This window comes from Scyliorhinus torazame, chromosome 6, assembly GCF_047496885.1.
Source record: "Scyliorhinus torazame isolate Kashiwa2021f chromosome 6, sScyTor2.1, whole genome shotgun sequence".
In the NCBI taxonomy this organism is placed as follows: Eukaryota; Metazoa; Chordata; class Chondrichthyes; order Carcharhiniformes; family Scyliorhinidae; genus Scyliorhinus; species Scyliorhinus torazame.
The window spans coordinates 87464993-87482940 of record NC_092712.1 but is presented as its reverse complement, the minus strand read 5'-3'; the positions used below and the strand labels follow the sequence as shown (position 1 = coordinate 87482940).

At 43.5% G+C, this 17948-nt stretch overlaps 1 protein-coding gene and 1 long non-coding RNA gene across 5 annotated transcripts in view; one reads left to right on the top strand and one right to left on the bottom strand.

Annotated features, from left to right (window-relative positions):
- Positions 1–17948, top strand: part of LOC140424883 (all trans-polyprenyl-diphosphate synthase PDSS1-like) — a 63469-nt gene that overhangs the window by 36548 nt on the left and 8973 nt on the right. For 3 of the 4 annotated variants that reach the window (XR_011947718.1, XM_072508443.1, XM_072508442.1), the window contains exons 4-9: positions 6041–6168; positions 7768–7909; positions 10646–10757; positions 10843–10952; positions 11837–11917; positions 12014–12127. Coding sequence is in view for 2 of the 4 variants with exons in the window: in XM_072508443.1 (XP_072364544.1) it covers positions 6041–6168; positions 7768–7909; positions 10646–10757; positions 10843–10952; positions 11837–11917; positions 12014–12127 (687 nt within the window). In the remaining 2 variants the exon portion in view is untranslated. Of the gene's footprint in view, positions 1–6040; positions 6169–7767; positions 7910–10645; positions 10758–10842; positions 10953–11836; positions 11918–12013; positions 12128–16480; positions 16687–17948 lie in introns of all 4 variants that reach the window. The other variant, XR_011947717.1, reaches the window with a different exon arrangement.
- Positions 7717–12014, bottom strand: LOC140424884 (uncharacterized). The gene is made up of 2 exons (XR_011947719.1): positions 10899–12014; positions 7717–7893 (listed from the first exon to the last, which is right to left on the bottom strand). It is a non-coding gene; the product is annotated as an uncharacterized lncRNA (long non-coding RNA).

Genomic DNA, 17948 nt, shown 5'->3' with positions numbered 1-17948 from the left:
CAAATCACACCCATATGTTCTGGGCATGCCCAACGCTGGAGGAATTTTGGAAGGGCGTAGCGAAGACGGTGTCGAGGGTGGTAGGATCCAGGGTCAAACCGGGCTGGGGGCTCACAATATTTGGGGTGGCAGAGGAGCCGGGAGTGCAGGAGGCGAAAGAGGCTGGAATTCTGGCCTTTGCGTCCCTGGTAGCCCGTGGAAGGATTCTTCTTCAGTGGTAGGATGCGAGGCCGCCAAGTGTGGAATCCTGGGTCAACGATATGGCGGGGTTTATTAAGTTGGAGAGGGTGAAATTCGCCTTGAGAGGGTCGGTACAAGGGTTTTTTAGGCAGTGGCAACCGTTCTTTGACTTCTTGGCAGAACGGCAGACATTGGTCAATGGCAGAAGCAACTCGGGGAGGGGGTGGGGTGGGGTTTGGGTTCCTTTTTCATTTTGTTATTGATATTTTATGAAAACCTTAATAAAACTTATTTTTTAAAAAAAGAATATCTTTGACAAAAAGTTTTCAAAATTGTGGACCAATTTGTGGCTTGTTGAGAATACTGTTAAGCTTGTGCTAAATAGCCTGTTTTTATTGACATTGATAACTAGGACAGAAGAATGGCTCGGAATACTGAAACTTGAATCTGTATTCTTCAAAAAGAGTGGCTGTTGCATTAAAAAGCTGGACCAGCAGCAGCAGAATGGAACACAGAAACATAGAAAATAGGAGAAGGAGACAGCTATTCGGCCCTTTTGAGCCTGCTCGGTCGGTCATGCATTATGATACATAGAAGATAGGAGAAGGAGGAGGCCTTTTGGCCCTTCGAGCCTGTTCCGCCATTCATCACGATCATGGCTGATCATCTAACTCAATAACCTAATCCTGCTTTCTCCCCATAGCCTTTAATCCCCTTCTCCCCAAGTGCTGTATCTAGCCGCCTCTTAAATATATTCAAAGTTTCAGCATCAACTCCTTCAGTGGAAAGATGCGATGCCCCCAAGCGTGGAATCCTGGATCAGCGATATGGCAGGGTTCATTAAATTGGAGAGGGTGAAATTCGCCTTGGGAGGGTCGGTACAAGGGTTCTTTAGGCGGTGGCAACCTTTCTTAGACTTTCTGGCAGAACGATAGACATTGGTCAATGGCAGCAGCAGCTTGGGGGGGGGGGGGGGTTTACTTTATTTTTGTTTGTTATTTACACTGGAAGGGTCTGAGGGGGTGTATACACCTGTTGTCTTAAGTCGGGGTGTGAATGTTAATTTATTATTTAGGTCCGGGGGGGGGAGGGGTTTGGGGGGGTTGCTTTTTTAGATTGTGTTTTGTACTTAACCCTGTTGGGTTCTTTTTCTTTCTCATTTTGTTATTGATATTTTATGAAAACCTTTAATAAAAATTATTTTATATTTAAAAAAAAAAGAGGTTATGGAGAGAAGGCAGGAGAAGGGGATGAGAAACATATCAGCCATGACTGAATGGTGGAGCATACTCGATGAGCCGAATGGCCTAATTCAGCTCCGATGTCTTATGGTCTTACACATCATGGCTACCATTGACACTGCAAACTGCCGGCTCAAAGTGGAGAGGATCTCCAAGAAGATCGCGCACATAGACACTGACATTAAGTTTCTACAAAGATGCAAGAAAGCAGAACATGGTCTTAATGCAGCTGCAATCCATTAAGGCATGTTGAAAGTGTGTTTGAGGTCAGAGGGTAGGGTCAGGGATCGGCATTCCTGTGAATTGAGTAACCCTGTTAAACTTTACAAAAGGCCACTTCATCAAGGCAATACATTTCTGCTGATGGTAAAACTATTCCCTAGAATGAGTTACTACCTTTGTAAAAAGGTGGATAAATATTATAACTGCCTGATATATTAAAGGTTAAGAATGTAGAGTTTTGGTTTCAATTTCAGGTGAACTGGAGGTTGTTTATTTGATTTAGCATGCCTGTGTTTACAAACCATCCTTGAATTTTTATCCCAACTGAGAGCCCTGTGGTTGATACGGAGAAAGTTTCCAGGGTGGAGCAATGCTCTACAAGGAACACTGGTGTGTTTTCTGTGGTGGTGGTGGTTGGGGGGGGTGATGCTGGTAAGAGTTAGAAAAAAGTGCAAGAGAAGCTGACCTGGATGCTGCAGATTGCAAGTTTGTTGTGTTAACCAGAGAACTTGGTTCTGTATGTTTAGAGAGGAAAACAGAGTTCTAGAGAATTGAGTCAGACCAAGTAGCTCTGTAAAGAGAGGAGTATCTGTGTGTGGTGGATTATGGTGTGTGACCGTCAGCAAAGCCTATACTTGCACTAGGAGATTGTATTGGTTGGAATATAACAGTAGCAGAGATGCGGAGGAACAGATTGGGAAACAGATTTTGGAAAGGTGCAGAAGTCACAGGGCAGTAGTCATGGGTGACTTTAACTTCCCAAGCATTGAGTGGAAACTCTTTAGATCAAATAGTTTGGATGGGGTGGTGTTTGTGCAGTGTGTCCAGGAAGCTTTTCTAACACCGTATGGAGAATGTCCGACCAGAGGGGAGGCAATATTGGATTTGGTACTTGGTAATGAACCAGGGCAAGTGATAGATTTGTTAGTGGGGGAGCATTTTGGAGATAGTGACCACAATTCTGTGACTTTCACTTTAATAATGGAGAGGGATAGGTGCGAGCAACAGGGCAAGATTTACAATTGGGGGAAAGGGTAAATACGATGTTGTCAGACAAGAATTGAAGTGCATAAGTTGGGAACATAGGCTGTCAGGGAAGGACACAAGTGAAACGTGGAACTTGTTCAAGGAACAGGTACTACGTGTCCTTGATATGCATGTCCCTGTCAGGCAGGGAAGAGATGGTCGAGTGAGGGAACCATGGTTGACAAGAGAGGTTGAATGTCTTGTTAAGAGGAAAAAGGAGACTTATGTAAGGCTGAGGAAACAAGGTTCAGGCAGGGCACTGGAGGGATACAAGATAGCCAGGAGGGAACTGAAGAAAGGGATTAGGAGAGCTAAGAGAGTGCATGAACAATCTTTGGCGGGTAGGATCAAGGAAAACCCCAAGGCCTTTTACACATATGTGAGAAATATGAGAATGACTAGAGCGAGGGTAGGTCCGATCAAGGACAGTAGCGGGAGATTGTGTATTGAGTCTGAAGAGATAGGAGAGGTCTTGAACGAGTACTTTTCTTCTGTATTTACAAATGAGAGGGGCCATATTGTTGGAGAGGACAGTGTGAAACAGACTGGTAAGCTCGATGAAATACTTGTTAGGAAGGAAGATATGTTGAGCATTTTGAAAAACTTGAGGATAGACAAGTCCCCCGGGCCTGACGGGATATATCCAAGGATTCTATGGGAAGCAAGAGATGAAATTGCAGAGCCGTTGGCAATGATCTTTTCGTCCTCACTGTCAACAGGGGTGGTACCAGGGGATTGGAGAGTGGCGAATGTCGTGCCCTGTTCAAAAAAGGGACTAGGGATAACCCTGGGAATTACAGGCCAGTTAGACTTACTTCGGTGGTAGGCAAAGTAATGGAAAGGGTACTGAAGGATAGGATTTCCGAGCATCTGGAAAGACACTGCTTGATTAGTCGGGATAGTCAGCACGGATTTGTGAGGGGTAGGTCTTGCCTTACAAGTCTTATTGAATTCTTTGAGGAGGTGACCAAGCATGTGGATGAAGGTAAAGCAGTGGATGTAGTGTACATGGATTTTAGTAAGGCATTTGATAAGATTCCCCATGGTAGGCTTATGCAGAAAGTAAGGAGGCATGGGATAGTGGGAAATTTGGCCAGTTGGATAACGAACTGGCTAACCGATAGAAGTCAGAGAGTGGTGGTGGATAGCAAATATTCAGCCTGGATCCCAGTTACCAGTGGCGTACCGCAGGGATCCGTTCTGGGTCCTCTGCTGTTTGTGATTTTCATTCCTGACTTGGATGAGGGAGTTGAAGGGTGGGTCAGTAAATTTGCAGACTATACGAAGATTGGTGGTTTGTGGATAGTGAGGAGGGCTGTTGTCAGCTGCAAAGAGACATAGATAGGATGCAGAGCTGGGCTGAGAAGTGGCAGATGGAGTTTAACCCTGAAAAGTGTGAGGTTGTCCATTTTGGAAGGACAAATATGAATGCGGAATACAGAGTTAACGGTAGAATTCTTGGCAATGTGGAGGAGCAGAGAGATCTTGGGGTCTATGTTCATAAATCTTTGAAAGTTGCCACTCAAGTGGATAGAGCTGTGAAGAAGGCCTATGGTGTGCTAGCGTTCATTAACAGAGGGATTGAATTTAAGAGCCGTGAGGTGATGATACAGCTGTACAAAACTTTGGTAAGGCCACATTTGGAGTACTGTGTACAGTTCTGGTCGCCTCATTTTAGGAAGGATGTGGAAGCTTTGGAAAAGGTGCAAAGAAGATTTACCAGGATGTTGCCTGGAATGGAGAGTAGGTCTTACGGGGAAAGGTTGAGGGTGTTCGGCCTTTTCTCATTAGAACGGAGAAGGATGAAGGGCGACTTGATAGAGGTTTATAAGATGATCAGGGGAATAGATAGAGTAGACAGTCAGAGACTTTTTCCCTGGGTGGAACAAACCATTACAAGGGGACACAAAATTTAAGGTGAATGGTGGAAGATATAGGGGGGATGTCCGAGGTAGGTTCTTTACCCAGAGAGTAGTGGGGGCATGGAATGCACTGCCTGTGGAAGTAGTTGAGTCGGAAACATTAGGGACCTTCAAGCAGCTATTGGATAGATACATGGATTACAGTACAATTATATAGTGTAGATTTATTTGTTCTTAAGGGCAGCATGGTAGCATTGTGGATAGCACAATTGCTTCATAGCTCCAGGGTCCCAGGTTCGATTCCGGCTTGGGTCGCTGTATGTGTGGAGTCTGCACGTCCTCCCCGTGTCTGCATGGGTTTCCTCCGGGTGCTCCGGTTTCCTCCCACGGTCCAGGGATGTGCAGGTTGGGTGGATTGGCCATGATAAATTGCCCTTAGTGTCCAAAATTGCCCTTAGTGTTGGGTGGAGGTGTTGACTTTGGGTAGGGTGCTCTTTCCAAGAGCCGGTGCAGACTCAATGGGCCGAATGGCCTCCTGCACTGTAAATTCAATGATAATCTATGATTAATCTGGGACAAAGGTTCGGCACAACATCGTGGGCTGAAGGGCCTGTTCTGTGCTGTATTTTTCTATATTCTATGTTCTAGACCCTGTGCAGCCAAACCCAGAGAGAAAGGAATTGCCTCCCACAGTATCAGTGTGTTCAAAAGCCTATCCAGACTGAAAGTCACAATAAAAAATTAAGATGGCTAAATCTGTTGGATTGAGTTTATGATAGAAGCTCGTTGTTTAGAATCATTATCTTTGTTCAGTGTACTAATTTGGTTATTATTATTTGCAAGTTTGTATTGTCAAGAGTTTTTTTTGGTGTTTCAATTTAATCTTGGGTGTCCTGTTGCTTATTTCCTCACCCTTGGTTCATTCACACATAATACGCTCTAAATTATCAGGCTTGACCAGTATTCTCTAACTGGGATCATAACACGGTCGCACAGTGGTTAGCACAGTTGCTTCACAGCTCCAGGGTCCCATGTTCGATTCCTGGCTTGGATCACTGTCTGCGGAGTCTGCACGTTCTCCCCATGTCTGTGTGGATTTCCTCCAGGTGCTTTGGTTTCCTCCCACGGTCCAAAAATGTGCAGTTAGTGGATTGGCCATGTTAAATTGCCCTTGGGTTTGGTGGGGTTACTGGGTTACGGGGATGGGGTGAGGGTATGGTCTTAAGTAGGGTGCTCTTTCCAAGAGCCAGTGCAGACTCGATGGGCCGAATGGCCTCCTTCTGCACTGTAAATTCTATGGAAAGGAGAAAGTGAGTGGAAAGTAGGATTATGGCAATTTGGTTTATCATCTTGAAAGTTGTTGGTTTATTTGGCATCTATATTTCGATAATTGATTCTGTTAAAGACTCAGACATACTTAAGGTTTTTCTGTTATTGCCGCTACTCTTTAATTTTTGAATGCATGATAACTTATTTTGTTTTGACATTTAACTCTTTTTGGTCTTTCAGCTATTAGCAGTTTCTTCAGACCTTAAAGATATTTGTGATTACTATTTTGATGGAAAAGGGAAGGCTTTTCGGCCCATGATTGCGGTACTAATGGCGAAAGCATGCAATCTCCACCACAGCAAGAGCAGGTGAGTGAAGTAAATTTTGTAAATCGTTAGTTGAACTAGAGAACTCTGACTTGGAGATGTTGTCTGGGGGGTGGGGGTTACTAATGCTTGTCTGGGGGATGGGGGTTACTAATGCAAGCACTTTTTTCCATGTTATTTATTTGTGTTCTCATGCAGGCACACATATTGATTGCATTTCCCAGCCACACTAATAGATTCACAATGGCAGTGAAGGAGGCATATTGGTGCATCAAGTCCATGCCGGTTGTCTGTAGAGAGAGAATGCATGCCTGCATTCCAGGCAGACCTATCCTCCATTGCATCCGCTTCATTAAACTTCTCTGTTACTTCACCAAGAAGTTCCATTAGTCAAGCAAAATCTGCCATTTACAAATCCGTGCTGACTCTCCATTAACTCAAACCTCTGCAAATCCTGTTGACTTTTCTTTTTCCCCTAATTAATGCTTCTAAAATATTACAAACCACCAATGTTAAACTGACCAACCTGTATTACGAGGAATGTCTGGATCTTCTTCAAGGGGTGTGACATTTGCTATTTTCTGGCACCTCTCCAGTATCTAGGGAAGGTTATGGTAAGTGCTTCTGCTATCTCCAGCAACCTGGGCTGCATGCCATCTGGACCATTCACTCTAAGCATAGCCAGCCTTTCCAAATCCTGCTTACTATCAGTTTTCATCCTGCACATTTCCTCTACCATCTCAGCTTCTAACAATATTTTATCCTTCTCTTCTTCCTTAATAAAGATATACAAAGTACTGAGTATTCTGCCTTGCTCTCTGCCTCTAAGCGTATATCACCATCTTTTTAAAATAGAACCCCTGCATAAAGAAATAGTGAATTGGCACTTGTACACTGAAGTCATCTTTAAAATTAAAATGATGAAATGGCGATTTATAACACTGCACGATTGCTTATCTCAGGCTCTTTTTTTAATGTGTGGTTAAGTCACCATGTTGCTGTGTAACTTAATTGATGCAATTCCAGCTACTACTCACTAAATTCTTGACATGCATTGATCACAAGATTTTAAAAAGTGTGACGGGCAGCACGGTGGCCCTATCTGTAGCCCACTGCTGCCTCGTGGCGCTGAGGACCTAGGTTCTATCCCGGCCCCAGGTCATTGCCATGTGGAGTTTGCACATTCTCCCCGTGTCTCTGTGGGTCTCACCCCCACAACCCAAAAGATGTGCAGCGTAGGTGGATTGTCGCTTAATTTGGAAAACAAAATGAATTGGGTACCCTAAATTTATTTTTAGAAGTTTGACAAGAATGTATGCTTCCTTTCTGAGCACTGCATAAGTCAGTGGTATGGTTAAATAATTTCACCAAAATAGCCCAGAATGTAAATCTGCAGGGGAGGTCTATTGGTGAGTGCAATTAAGGGTAGTTAAGTCATAATATCTTGCACAACTACATTTCAGTGGCAGAAAAGCTCAAGTCCTAACAGAACTTTGTGTGTTACTTTTGCATATATTGAATGCCATCTTCCCAAGAAGTATCAGTTTTGATAAATCTGATCCGGTTTGTCATTTTCTCACACTGTCAACATCGCAGTATTAACTTTTATTGTTTTCTCTCCCATCCATCCATTCTATCTAGGAAGCTTTTGAAAAGCCAACATTCAATAGGCATGATTGTAGAGATGATCCACACTGCTAGCCTCGTACATGATGATGTTATTGATGGGTCAGACACCCGACGGGGCAAAGTTACTGTGAATAAAATCTGGGGAGAGAGAAAGGTGAGTGTGACTGCTTTGGTCATAAGGAATGGTTCACATTCAAAACATGAACAATTACAAATCATTAGGAACAGGAGTAGACCATTTAACCCTTTGAGCCTGTTTGCCACTTAGATCATTTCGTATCTGTTGCCCTGTAACCCTTAATACTACTGGCTAACAAAAGTCTAGCGATCTCTGGTTTAAGATTAACGATTGACCTAGGATCAATTGTAATTTGTGCAACAGTTCAGCACCTTTTCCACCGTTTGCAGGTATTTTTTCTCCTAATTTCACTCTTGAAAGATCAGGCTCTAATTTTCATACACTGCCCTCTAGTTCTCAACTATTCAACCAGCAGAAATAGTTTCTAGCTACCCCATCTGTTCTTCTTAATATCTAACTTTTAGATTCCAGGGAATATAACCAAACCTATTTTAATGTTGTCATAATTTAGCCCTTGAAGCCTAGGTATCATTCTGGAAATTGTTGAAAAGTCATGCTGCTGTCTCTCCAATGCCAATTTATCCTTTTTAAGACATGGTGCCCAGAACTGGTAAATATACTCAAGTTCTACTTCCTTGTATTCTAATCCTCTGCAAATAAAGACCAGCTTTTAGGAGCTGCTTTTTGATTGTAAGACAGGAGCAGAATTAGGCCACTCGGCCCATCGAGTCTGCTCTGTCATTCAATCATGGCTGATATTCTTCTCAACCCATTCTCCTGCCTTCTCCCCATAAACCCCTGATCCCCTTATTAATCAAGAACCTATCTATCTCTGTCTTAAAGACACTCAAAGATTTGGCCTGCACAGCCTTCTGCGGCAAAGAGTTCCACAGATTCACCACCCTCTGGCTGAAGAAACTTCTCCTCATCTCTGTTTTAAAGGACTGGCCCTTCAGTCTGAGATTGTGCCCTCGGGTTCTAGTTTCTCCTACTAGTGGAAACATACTCTCTACATTCACTCTATCTTGGCCTCTCTGTATTTTGTAAGTTTCAATGAGATCCCCCTTCATCCTTCTAAACTCCATTGAGTACAGACCCAGAGTCTGATTGAGGTGTACAAGATTGAGGGGCATGGACACGGTAGATAGGGAGCAGCTGTTCCCCTTGGTTGAAGGGTCAGTCCATAGGGGACACAAGTTCAAGGGGAGTGACAGGAGGTTTAGGGAGGATGCAAGGAAAATCCTTTTTTTTTAAACTCCGAGTGTTGACGGTCTGGAATGCACTGCCTGAAAGGGTGGTAGAGGTATGTTGCCTCACATACCTCAAAAAGTACCTGGATGAGCTCTTGGCATGTCATAACACTCGAGGTATGGCCCAAGCGCTGGTAAATGGGATTAGGTAGGTAGGTCAGATGTTTTTCAAGTGCCTGTGCAGACTTAATTGGCCGAAGGGCCTCTTTTAAACAGTGATTCTGTTTTCTTTGGCAAGCATGATTCTGTTGCCTTGCTTTGTCCATTTTAAATTTTTCTATCCTCCTCTTGAGCCAAATATATTGTATTCATTCAAATGACTAAGTCAAGCTGTTAACAACCTCGATGCAAGTACCAGAAAGTGTGAACAACATTTATCTTGACATAGCATACCCAGAAACATTTAAATTCCTAGTTACTTTAAATATACAGATTTTGCTGGAGCATCTCGAGGCTTGCCCTATTAATGAGACCTGTTTGCACACATTTAAATTTTTACATTTATGCTCCCAAAGTTACTGGAGGTACAAGGTGGTATGTAAGGGCAACAAGGGCATATGTAACCTTGGTAACCAATAGGAAAACGATCTATCTTTAACCAGAGATAAACAGGAAGGACCGATGGGCGGCACTGCCGCCTCACAGCACCAGGGACCCATGTTTAATTCCACCCTTGGGTGACTGGAGTTTGTACGTTCTCCCCATGTCTGTGTAGGTTTCTTCTGGCTGCTCTAGTTTCCTCCCACAGTCCACACGTGCAGTTTGGCTGGATTGGCCATGCTAAGATTGCCCCTTAGTGTCTAGGGTTGTGCAGGTTAGGTTACAGGGAAACGGACATGGATAGGGTGCACTTTCGGAGGGTTGGTGCAGACTCAATGGGCCGAAGGATCTCCTACACCGTAGGGATTCTGAGATTCTATGAAAAGGAGGCTGGATTAAGAGAGTGAATTAAATGTCAAATCAGGTTCAGAAAATAAATAGAAAGAAGGGAAAAGACAAAAGTAAGTTTTATAAAGTATTTATTTTGTATTTAGTACAGGAAAACATTTATTATGGTAGGCACTCAACACATTGCTGATGGGATTGAAAAACAAAAACCTCCCACTTGCCTAATTGTGTTTCCCAGAGCAGAGTTTTATGTCCAGCCCTGAGTTCCGGAAACGAGCGATAACCTGGCAGCACGGTAGCATTGTGGATAGCACAATTGCTTCACAGCTCCAGGGTCCCAGGTTCGATTCCGGCTTGGGTCACTGTCTGTGCGGAGTCTGCACATCCTCCCCGTGTGTGCGTGGGTTTCCTCCGGGTGCTCCGGTTTCCTCCCACCGTCCAAAGATGTGCAGGTTCGGTGGATTGGCCATGATAAATTGCCCTTGGTGTTGGATGGGGTTACTGGGTTATGGGGATAGGGTGGAGGTGTTGACCTTGGATAGGGTGCTCTTTCCAAGAGCCGGTGCAGACTCGATGAGCTGAATGGCCTCCTTCTGCACTGTAAATTCTATGATTATTGATACTGTATCAAATGTGTTTTTTTCCTTGCTTCTATAGTGAATTTTCATTGCAGGCTATTTTGGCTGGAGACTTTGTTCTCTCTGCGGCATCTGTGGCCCTTGCTCGCCTTGGTAACAACACCGTAGTATCCATTTTCACTCGAGCAATTGAAGACTTGGTACGAGGTTAGTTTAAAATTAATTTCAAAGCATAAAACAGTCTGAACAGTTGATGACTTGTGAATTAGTACTTTTTTATCTTCATGTTTAGGAGAATTTATGCAACTGGGCTCCAAAGAAAATGAGAATGAAAGATTTGTGCATTACCTTGAGAAAACATTCAAGAAGACTGCAAGTCTCATAGCAAACAGTTGTAAAGCAGTATGTACGTTCTTGAAGCAACTGGAATTGTGGTCTGTTGATAAATTGATAAATTATGAAATGTATGATGTAGTGCACCTCATTGCACAAGGTTTCAGAGGCACAGCTTGATTTTTTTGCAAGGATTGAGAGATTTGTTTTGGCTTAATAGCTGCTATTAATCACTTCAAAGGTATCTTTTCCGTTATGTTTCTTTTAAGAAGTGTTCAGGAATGAATTTGTACACTTAATAGCTACACTCTATCTGACCTGAAGTCTTAAATGTTTTTACTTTCTGTTTTTATTCAAGATTGACATAGAGATTGAATTTTGTTCACTTTTTTAGTTACTGATTTCATATAGATTTTCTTTAAATTTTCTACCCTTGCTGCTTCATTTTGAGGGTACTACGTTAATGGTGGGTTTCAGCTTTACAGGTAGAGGTAGTCTATGGTATCTGAATTGGTCATTCTTCATAGAAGGGCCTTGTTAGTGACACTGTTTATTCATAGGTGAGCCTCAACATGTACTGAAATCAGTGGGGGTCCAAAACATTCTTTGTAGCTTCAGTGTGTTGGACTAATTGCAGCAGTCCAACTGTAGCTATGGTTTACATTAATTAACTCAACCCAGATTAGGATCTGAACTGGTCTGTATGATGTTATACCTCTTCAGAGGCTATGTGTAATGTGCTATTTTAATTTGAAATTTTTGTAAAATTTATATACTAAAGACCATGTTCTGGGCTGCAGGCCAGTATGATTCTAAATAAGTGCACAAAATGGATCAAGCTTGTGAAATTGAGAGTTGGCATGTTTTGTTGCTCGAGTTAGGTCAGTAAAATTTGATCCAGGCTTTGAAAATCCAAGACTTTTAATTTAATAGGTGTTTTTTTTTCTTAAAAGGTCTCCATACTTGGTAACTGTGATCCAGATGTCCAAGAAATTGCTTACCAGTATGGAAGAAATGTCGGGATAGCTTTTCAGGTAATGTGCAGATAATGTTGTCTATTATGATTTTCCTGGCACAAGCGAGCCTCCTGTAATGTCTTGCTTTAAAAAAAAAAACTGTACTTGTTTCAGCTGGTAGATGATGTGTTGGACTTCACCTCCTGCGCAGATCAATTAGGAAAACCTACTGCTAATGACCTGAAGCTTGGATTGGCAACAGGCCCAGTGTTGTTTGCTTGTCAACAGGTACTGTAGACATCATTTATAAATATGAACTGTAGAACTGTTTCCACAAAAACAGAAAATGTTATTTGACTGCAGTAAATTTTCCAATCAGTATTACTCTGGAGAACTAAGTTTTTAGAGGGTGATTTTCATCTGACTATAAAAGTGTGCAGTGAATATTATCTGCAATAAATATTACATTCTACAATATTGTAACTGGAATTTGAACTACAATTGAATCTGATATCAAAGAAAGACTTTGAACACCTTTTATGGTCACAGGACATCCCAAAGTACTTTACAGATAATGAATACTTTTTTGTTGACGTATAGTCCCTGTTGTAGGGGTAGCACAATAGCACAGTGATTAGCACAGTTGCTTCACAGCTCCAGGGTCCCAGGTTTGATTCCCGGCTTGGGTCACTGTCTGTGCGGAGTCTACAGGTTCTCTGTGTCGGCGTGGGTTTCCTCCCACAGTCCAAAGATGTGCAGGTTAGGTGGATTAGCTATGCTAAATTGCCCTTGGTGTCCAAAAATGGTTAGGTGGGGTAACTGGGTTACGGAGATGGGTTGGAAGTGTGGGCTTAAGTGGGGTGGTCTTTCCAAGGGCCGGTGCAGACTCGATGGGCTGAATGGCCTCCTTCTGCACTGTAAATTCTATTCTATAATGTGAATACAATGCAGCTCCCCACATCGTTTCCAGAAACAGCAATACGAGAATAACCAGATTATCTGCACTTGAGGTATATAGTCCAGGGCACTGGAGAGACATCTTCTCTTCAAAACCATGACATCTTTTAAAATCCACTTAAGACACACACGGTCTCAATCTGCCTTCTCCAATAGGGAAGCCCTCACTTGATGAAGACTTGGCCTTTTTATTGTGATCTAATCGTGAAGTGGGATTTAAAACCCACAACCAGAATGCTACCAGTTGACTCATGGCTGACACCTATGATTTTTTTTTTTAGCATTGCCAATCCACCTACATTGCACATCTTTGGGATGTGGGGGTGAGAGCAACAAAACACAGGGAGAATGTGCAAACTCCACACAGACAGTGACGCGGGGCCAGGATCACTGCTGTCTGAAATGGCTTGGAAAGCCACTCGCTTGTACCAAACTGCTGCAGAAGTCAACAAGAAATGAACTGTCTGTCTGACCAGGCATTGACCCAAGCTCTAGAAATGGCAACAGCACATCCAGCCCTACTGACCCTGCAAAGCCATCCTTCGAACATATGGAGGCTTTTGCCAAAATTAGGAGCGCTGTCCCACAAACTAGTCAAGTAGCTTTTGTTTGCCCTAGCAATTGAGCCGCTGGCCATTGTGCTGAGGTTGTCCACTAGATGGGTATCGTACTATTTTCCAATGAACCCCCCCGCCCCCAGGAGGGGAGCTGATCTGCAGACATTGCTGTTTTCATCCAGCCTGAGCTAGCTTCCGTTATCTGGGAATCCAGGTGGCTCATGATTGGGCCTCACTCCATAAACTTCGATTTTGCTAGCATGATGGGAGGGGGTGAAGGCCGACTTGAAAAGGTGGGATGCCCTCCCTCAGACCTTAGTGGGAAGGGTACAGACGGTGAAGATGAATATTCTCCTGAGGGATTTTGTTTTTGTTCCAGTGTCTCCCAGTCTGTCTTTTTGCAGGGTCAATAAATTGATATCTACTTTTGTTTGGGCTGGTAAAACCCCTCAGGTTCTAAGGATGTTTCTGCAAAAGGATAGGCAGTCAGGGGTTGGCACTACCTAATCCACTATGTTACTATTGGGCAGCAAATACTAAGTGCAGGGGGTGGCTCAGGGATCTGGATTCAATATGGGGGCAGATGGAGGAGGGTTCAAGCATAGGGTCGCGTTTGAGGACTTGGGTTACTGCCCACTCCTGTTTTCCCTGAAAGATTCACTTTGAGCCCGGTGATGATAGTCATTCTGAGGTTTTGGAATCCGTTTTGGCAGCATTTTAAACTGGGCTCCATGTCACTGTTGGTTCTAATTTTCAGGAACCATAGTTACTGTGCCGTCAGGCTTGGATTTATCGTTCAGGGCATGGGAGAGGGTGGGGTTGGGGAGGTTTAGAGACATTGTTTCTGGAGGGTAGGTTCGTATGAGTTTTGAGAAGCTCCAACTCCTAAGAGTGAATGTATTCAGATATTTGCAGGTTTGCGACTTTCTACGTAAGGGGCTTACTCATTTCCCCTGGCACTGTCACCCTTGCTCTTGAGCAGGGTCCTGTCCTTGGTCGAGTTAGGGGAGGGTACGATTTCTGATATTTATGGGCAGATGTTTTCAACGCAGCAGGCTTCATTCATTGGAAAAGGTAATAGGGAAATGGGAGGGTGAACTGGATTTGTTTTTTGAGGGGGGGGTGAGGGAGTGGAGTGAGGCTCTTCGCTTCCTCATTGTGAGGTTAATAATAATAATGGCTTATTGTCACAAGTAGGCTTCAATGAAGTTACTGTGAAAAGCCCCTGGTCGCCACATTCCGGCGCCTGTTCGGGGAGGCAGGTAGGAGAAGCTTGATGCAGTTCAAGGAGGTAAACGGGATGCACCTGACCAGGGCACATATGAGTGGGTTTTTCTAGGGTGTGGAGAATAGGTCTGAACTGTGCTTTAGGAGGCTGGCGAATCATACACGTGTTTCGGTGTTGCCTCAAGCTTGCTGGTTTCCGGTATTGACACTGTCAAAGATTTGGGATATTCTGCTGGAGCTGATTTGGGGGCCATTTTTGGAGTATCGGACTTGCCAGTGCTGTAGACAGGGACGAAGGCAGATGTCCTAGCCTTCACCTTGTTAATAGCCCGGAGACGACTTCTGCTTGGGTAGGGGTCTCAGCCTGGCAAGGGGACTTGATGGAATTTTTGTGTCTTGAGAAAAAACAAGTATTGCATGAGGTGGGCCATGGAAGGGCTCTACTCAAGGTGACAGCCTTTTATCTTTTTCGGGGAATTGGTTATAGTCAACTGTTGGGGGGGGTCTTTTTTTGGTACGGTTTAGTTTTCTTTATGGGCAGCGAAGTGGGCTTTGGCTGGGTGTACTTTGTATACTGTTACTTTGTTATAATCTTTTGATTTTAAAAAAACCCACAATCTTCCAAACTGAAAATTGTGTCCATCGTGTTTGGCCTTAGTACGGTGGTGTAGTTAATGGGAGAAGCCAGGGGCTGAAGCAGTCCGGTTCTGGAGTATCAGTTCAGTTTTAATCTAAGAGCAGCAAAGCAGTTTAGTTAAAGATTATGCCTGTGAACAGATAGGTTTATGAAAATGTTCGCAGTTTAACAAGCACGAACCTGCAAGCTGTTTCCTGGAGGATCTCTCTCTCTGGTTTATCCAAGACAGCAAGCTGTTTTCCTGAATTGGCTAACTGTATTTAAGTGGATTTTGACTAGAGATGTCCAAAATTGCCCTTGGTGTTGGGTGGGGTTACTGGGTTATGGGGTAGGGTGCTCTTTCCAAGAGCCGGTGCGGACTCGATGGGTCGAATGGCCTCCTTCTGCACTGTAAATTCTATGATAATCAGCCATGATCTATGAGTTTTGCCCGAGTGGAGATAAAAGATAGCAATTAAGAATTTGTGTTTAATTGTCATTGTTAATTGTAAGATATGTTCTTTCTGGTAATGTTAGTAATAAACTTTGTTTTAATATACCAAATCATCCCTACTTGTGCATGTAATCACTCCTGGACCAAAGTAACTTTCCTCAGTTTTATAAATGAAATTAAATCTTGGGGTTTTTGAGCGGTATCCAAGCAACTGTTGGGCTCTGGCCCAGGATTGTAATAAAATTGGGGACTCTCTACCGGGATTTAAAAGTATAATTCCTTGTGTGACTTGGGATTATTGAATTTAGAGTGAGAGAGGAAATGGTGCTTTCTTTCTGGTGTTGCAGTATAAGTGGGGAGTGACTTTTGAAATGGCTCTTTCAATTGCAAACATTTCTTGGGTGTGGAAGAGATCAGTCGGGCTGGTTTACAAAGGGTGGCTAAAACAAATCTTTTTGGTTTGGCAGTTGGGGTCTGGTCTGGAATGGTAATATATCATTTCAAAATACTTTAGACACTAAATGCCCTCCGTGCTTTCCACCAAGGCAAAAATGCTAAGGCTGACATCTAATGTAGTTTATATCCTTACTTATAAACCCAAAATGCTGATGGCCAACTTTTAATGGGCTTTGAAGAAATACATGTGCAAAAGTCACAAAGATCCAATCAAAAATGCAAGGGAATGCCTTACGGTATTTTACAAGTGCAGAAGGTAGAGCGAGAAAGAGAGTTAACATTTTGAGTCCATTGTGACTTCTTTGGAAATACTACTTCAGAGTTCTGAGTCATTTTGGAATGTTAACTCTTTCTCCACATATACTGCAAAGTAGTCCCTTGGAATCAAAACAGCAGAAGCAGCATGCGGTAGACAAACTTTGTTTGTCCCACAAAGGATCATATCAAATCTCTGCAGTCCTGCCACATCCAGTCATGAATAGTTTGGTAAACAAACAACGAACTGGAGAAGGAGGCTTTACAACATTGGGAGAACCCAGTAAAGAAGGCTGAAGCATGCAACCATTTTCAGCCAGATGCGGTGAGTGGATGATCCATCCCTGCTGTCAAGGTTTGCAGCATCACAGATGCCAGTCTTTAGTCAATTTCATTCACTCCAAGTGATATAAAGAAACAGCTGAACGCACCAAATACTGAAAAGGGTATGGGCCCTGACCGTTCCAGGAATAGTACTGAAGGCTTATGCTCCAGAACTAGCTGTGCCCCATGCCAACCAGTCCCAGTATACACCTACACCACTGGCATCTACCCGGTATAGCACAAGTATGTCCTGCCCACAAAAAGGACAAATCCAATCCAGCCATTTACATACCCATCAGTCCACTCAATCATCAGCAAAGTGATGGACGGTGCTGTTAATACTATCAAGTGGAATTTAACTGAGTGGTATGTGCTCAGTTTAAATTCTGCCAGAGCCACTTTGAGACAGAGTAGAATGAGGTGTGGTGAGAGACTGCACTTATAGGCAGCATTTGGCTTGTTTGGCATCAAGGGGCCCTAGCAAAACTGGTCAGTGAGAATCGGGCAGAGCACTCCATTAGTTGGAGTCATACTTGGCTGCACTCTTTCTCTCCTCTTTCCCCCCCCCCCCCCCCCCCCCCCCCGCAAGATGGTTGTGGTTGTTGAAGGTCTGTCGTCTCAATCCCTGAACATTGGCTGCAAATGTTTCTCAGGTTAGTGTCCTCAGCCCAACCCATGTTCAACTACTTCCCTTCATCATAAGGTCAAAAGTGGGGATGTTCGCAGATGATTGAACATTGCTCAGTACCATTGAATAGTTTCAGATATTGAAGTAAGATATGCATTCATATGCAGCAAGACAACATTCAGACCTGAGCTGACAAGTGACCAGTAACATTTTTGCCATACAAGGGCCAAGCAATCAACATCTCCAACAAAACAATCTGACCATCTCTTTCTTCTCTCCCTCCTCCCCCCCCCCCCCCCCCCCCCCCCACAACCCCCTGACAATGCTTACTAACATCCTGGGGGGTTACCATTAACTAGAAACTGAACTGGAGCAGGCATAAACTGGTAGGCAACGGCTTAGTGGTATTGTCACTGGACTGGTGAGCCAGAGACCCGTAATATTCTGGGGACCCGGGTTCAAATCTAGCCATGGGAAATTGAATCAGTTAAATATCTAATGATTACCATGAAACCATTGTCAATTGTCATTAAAACAAAAACAGCTGGTTTACTAATGTCCCTTAGGGAAGGAAATCTGCTGACCTCATCTGGTCTGGCTTACATGTGACTCCATTGTGGTTGACTCTTAAATGA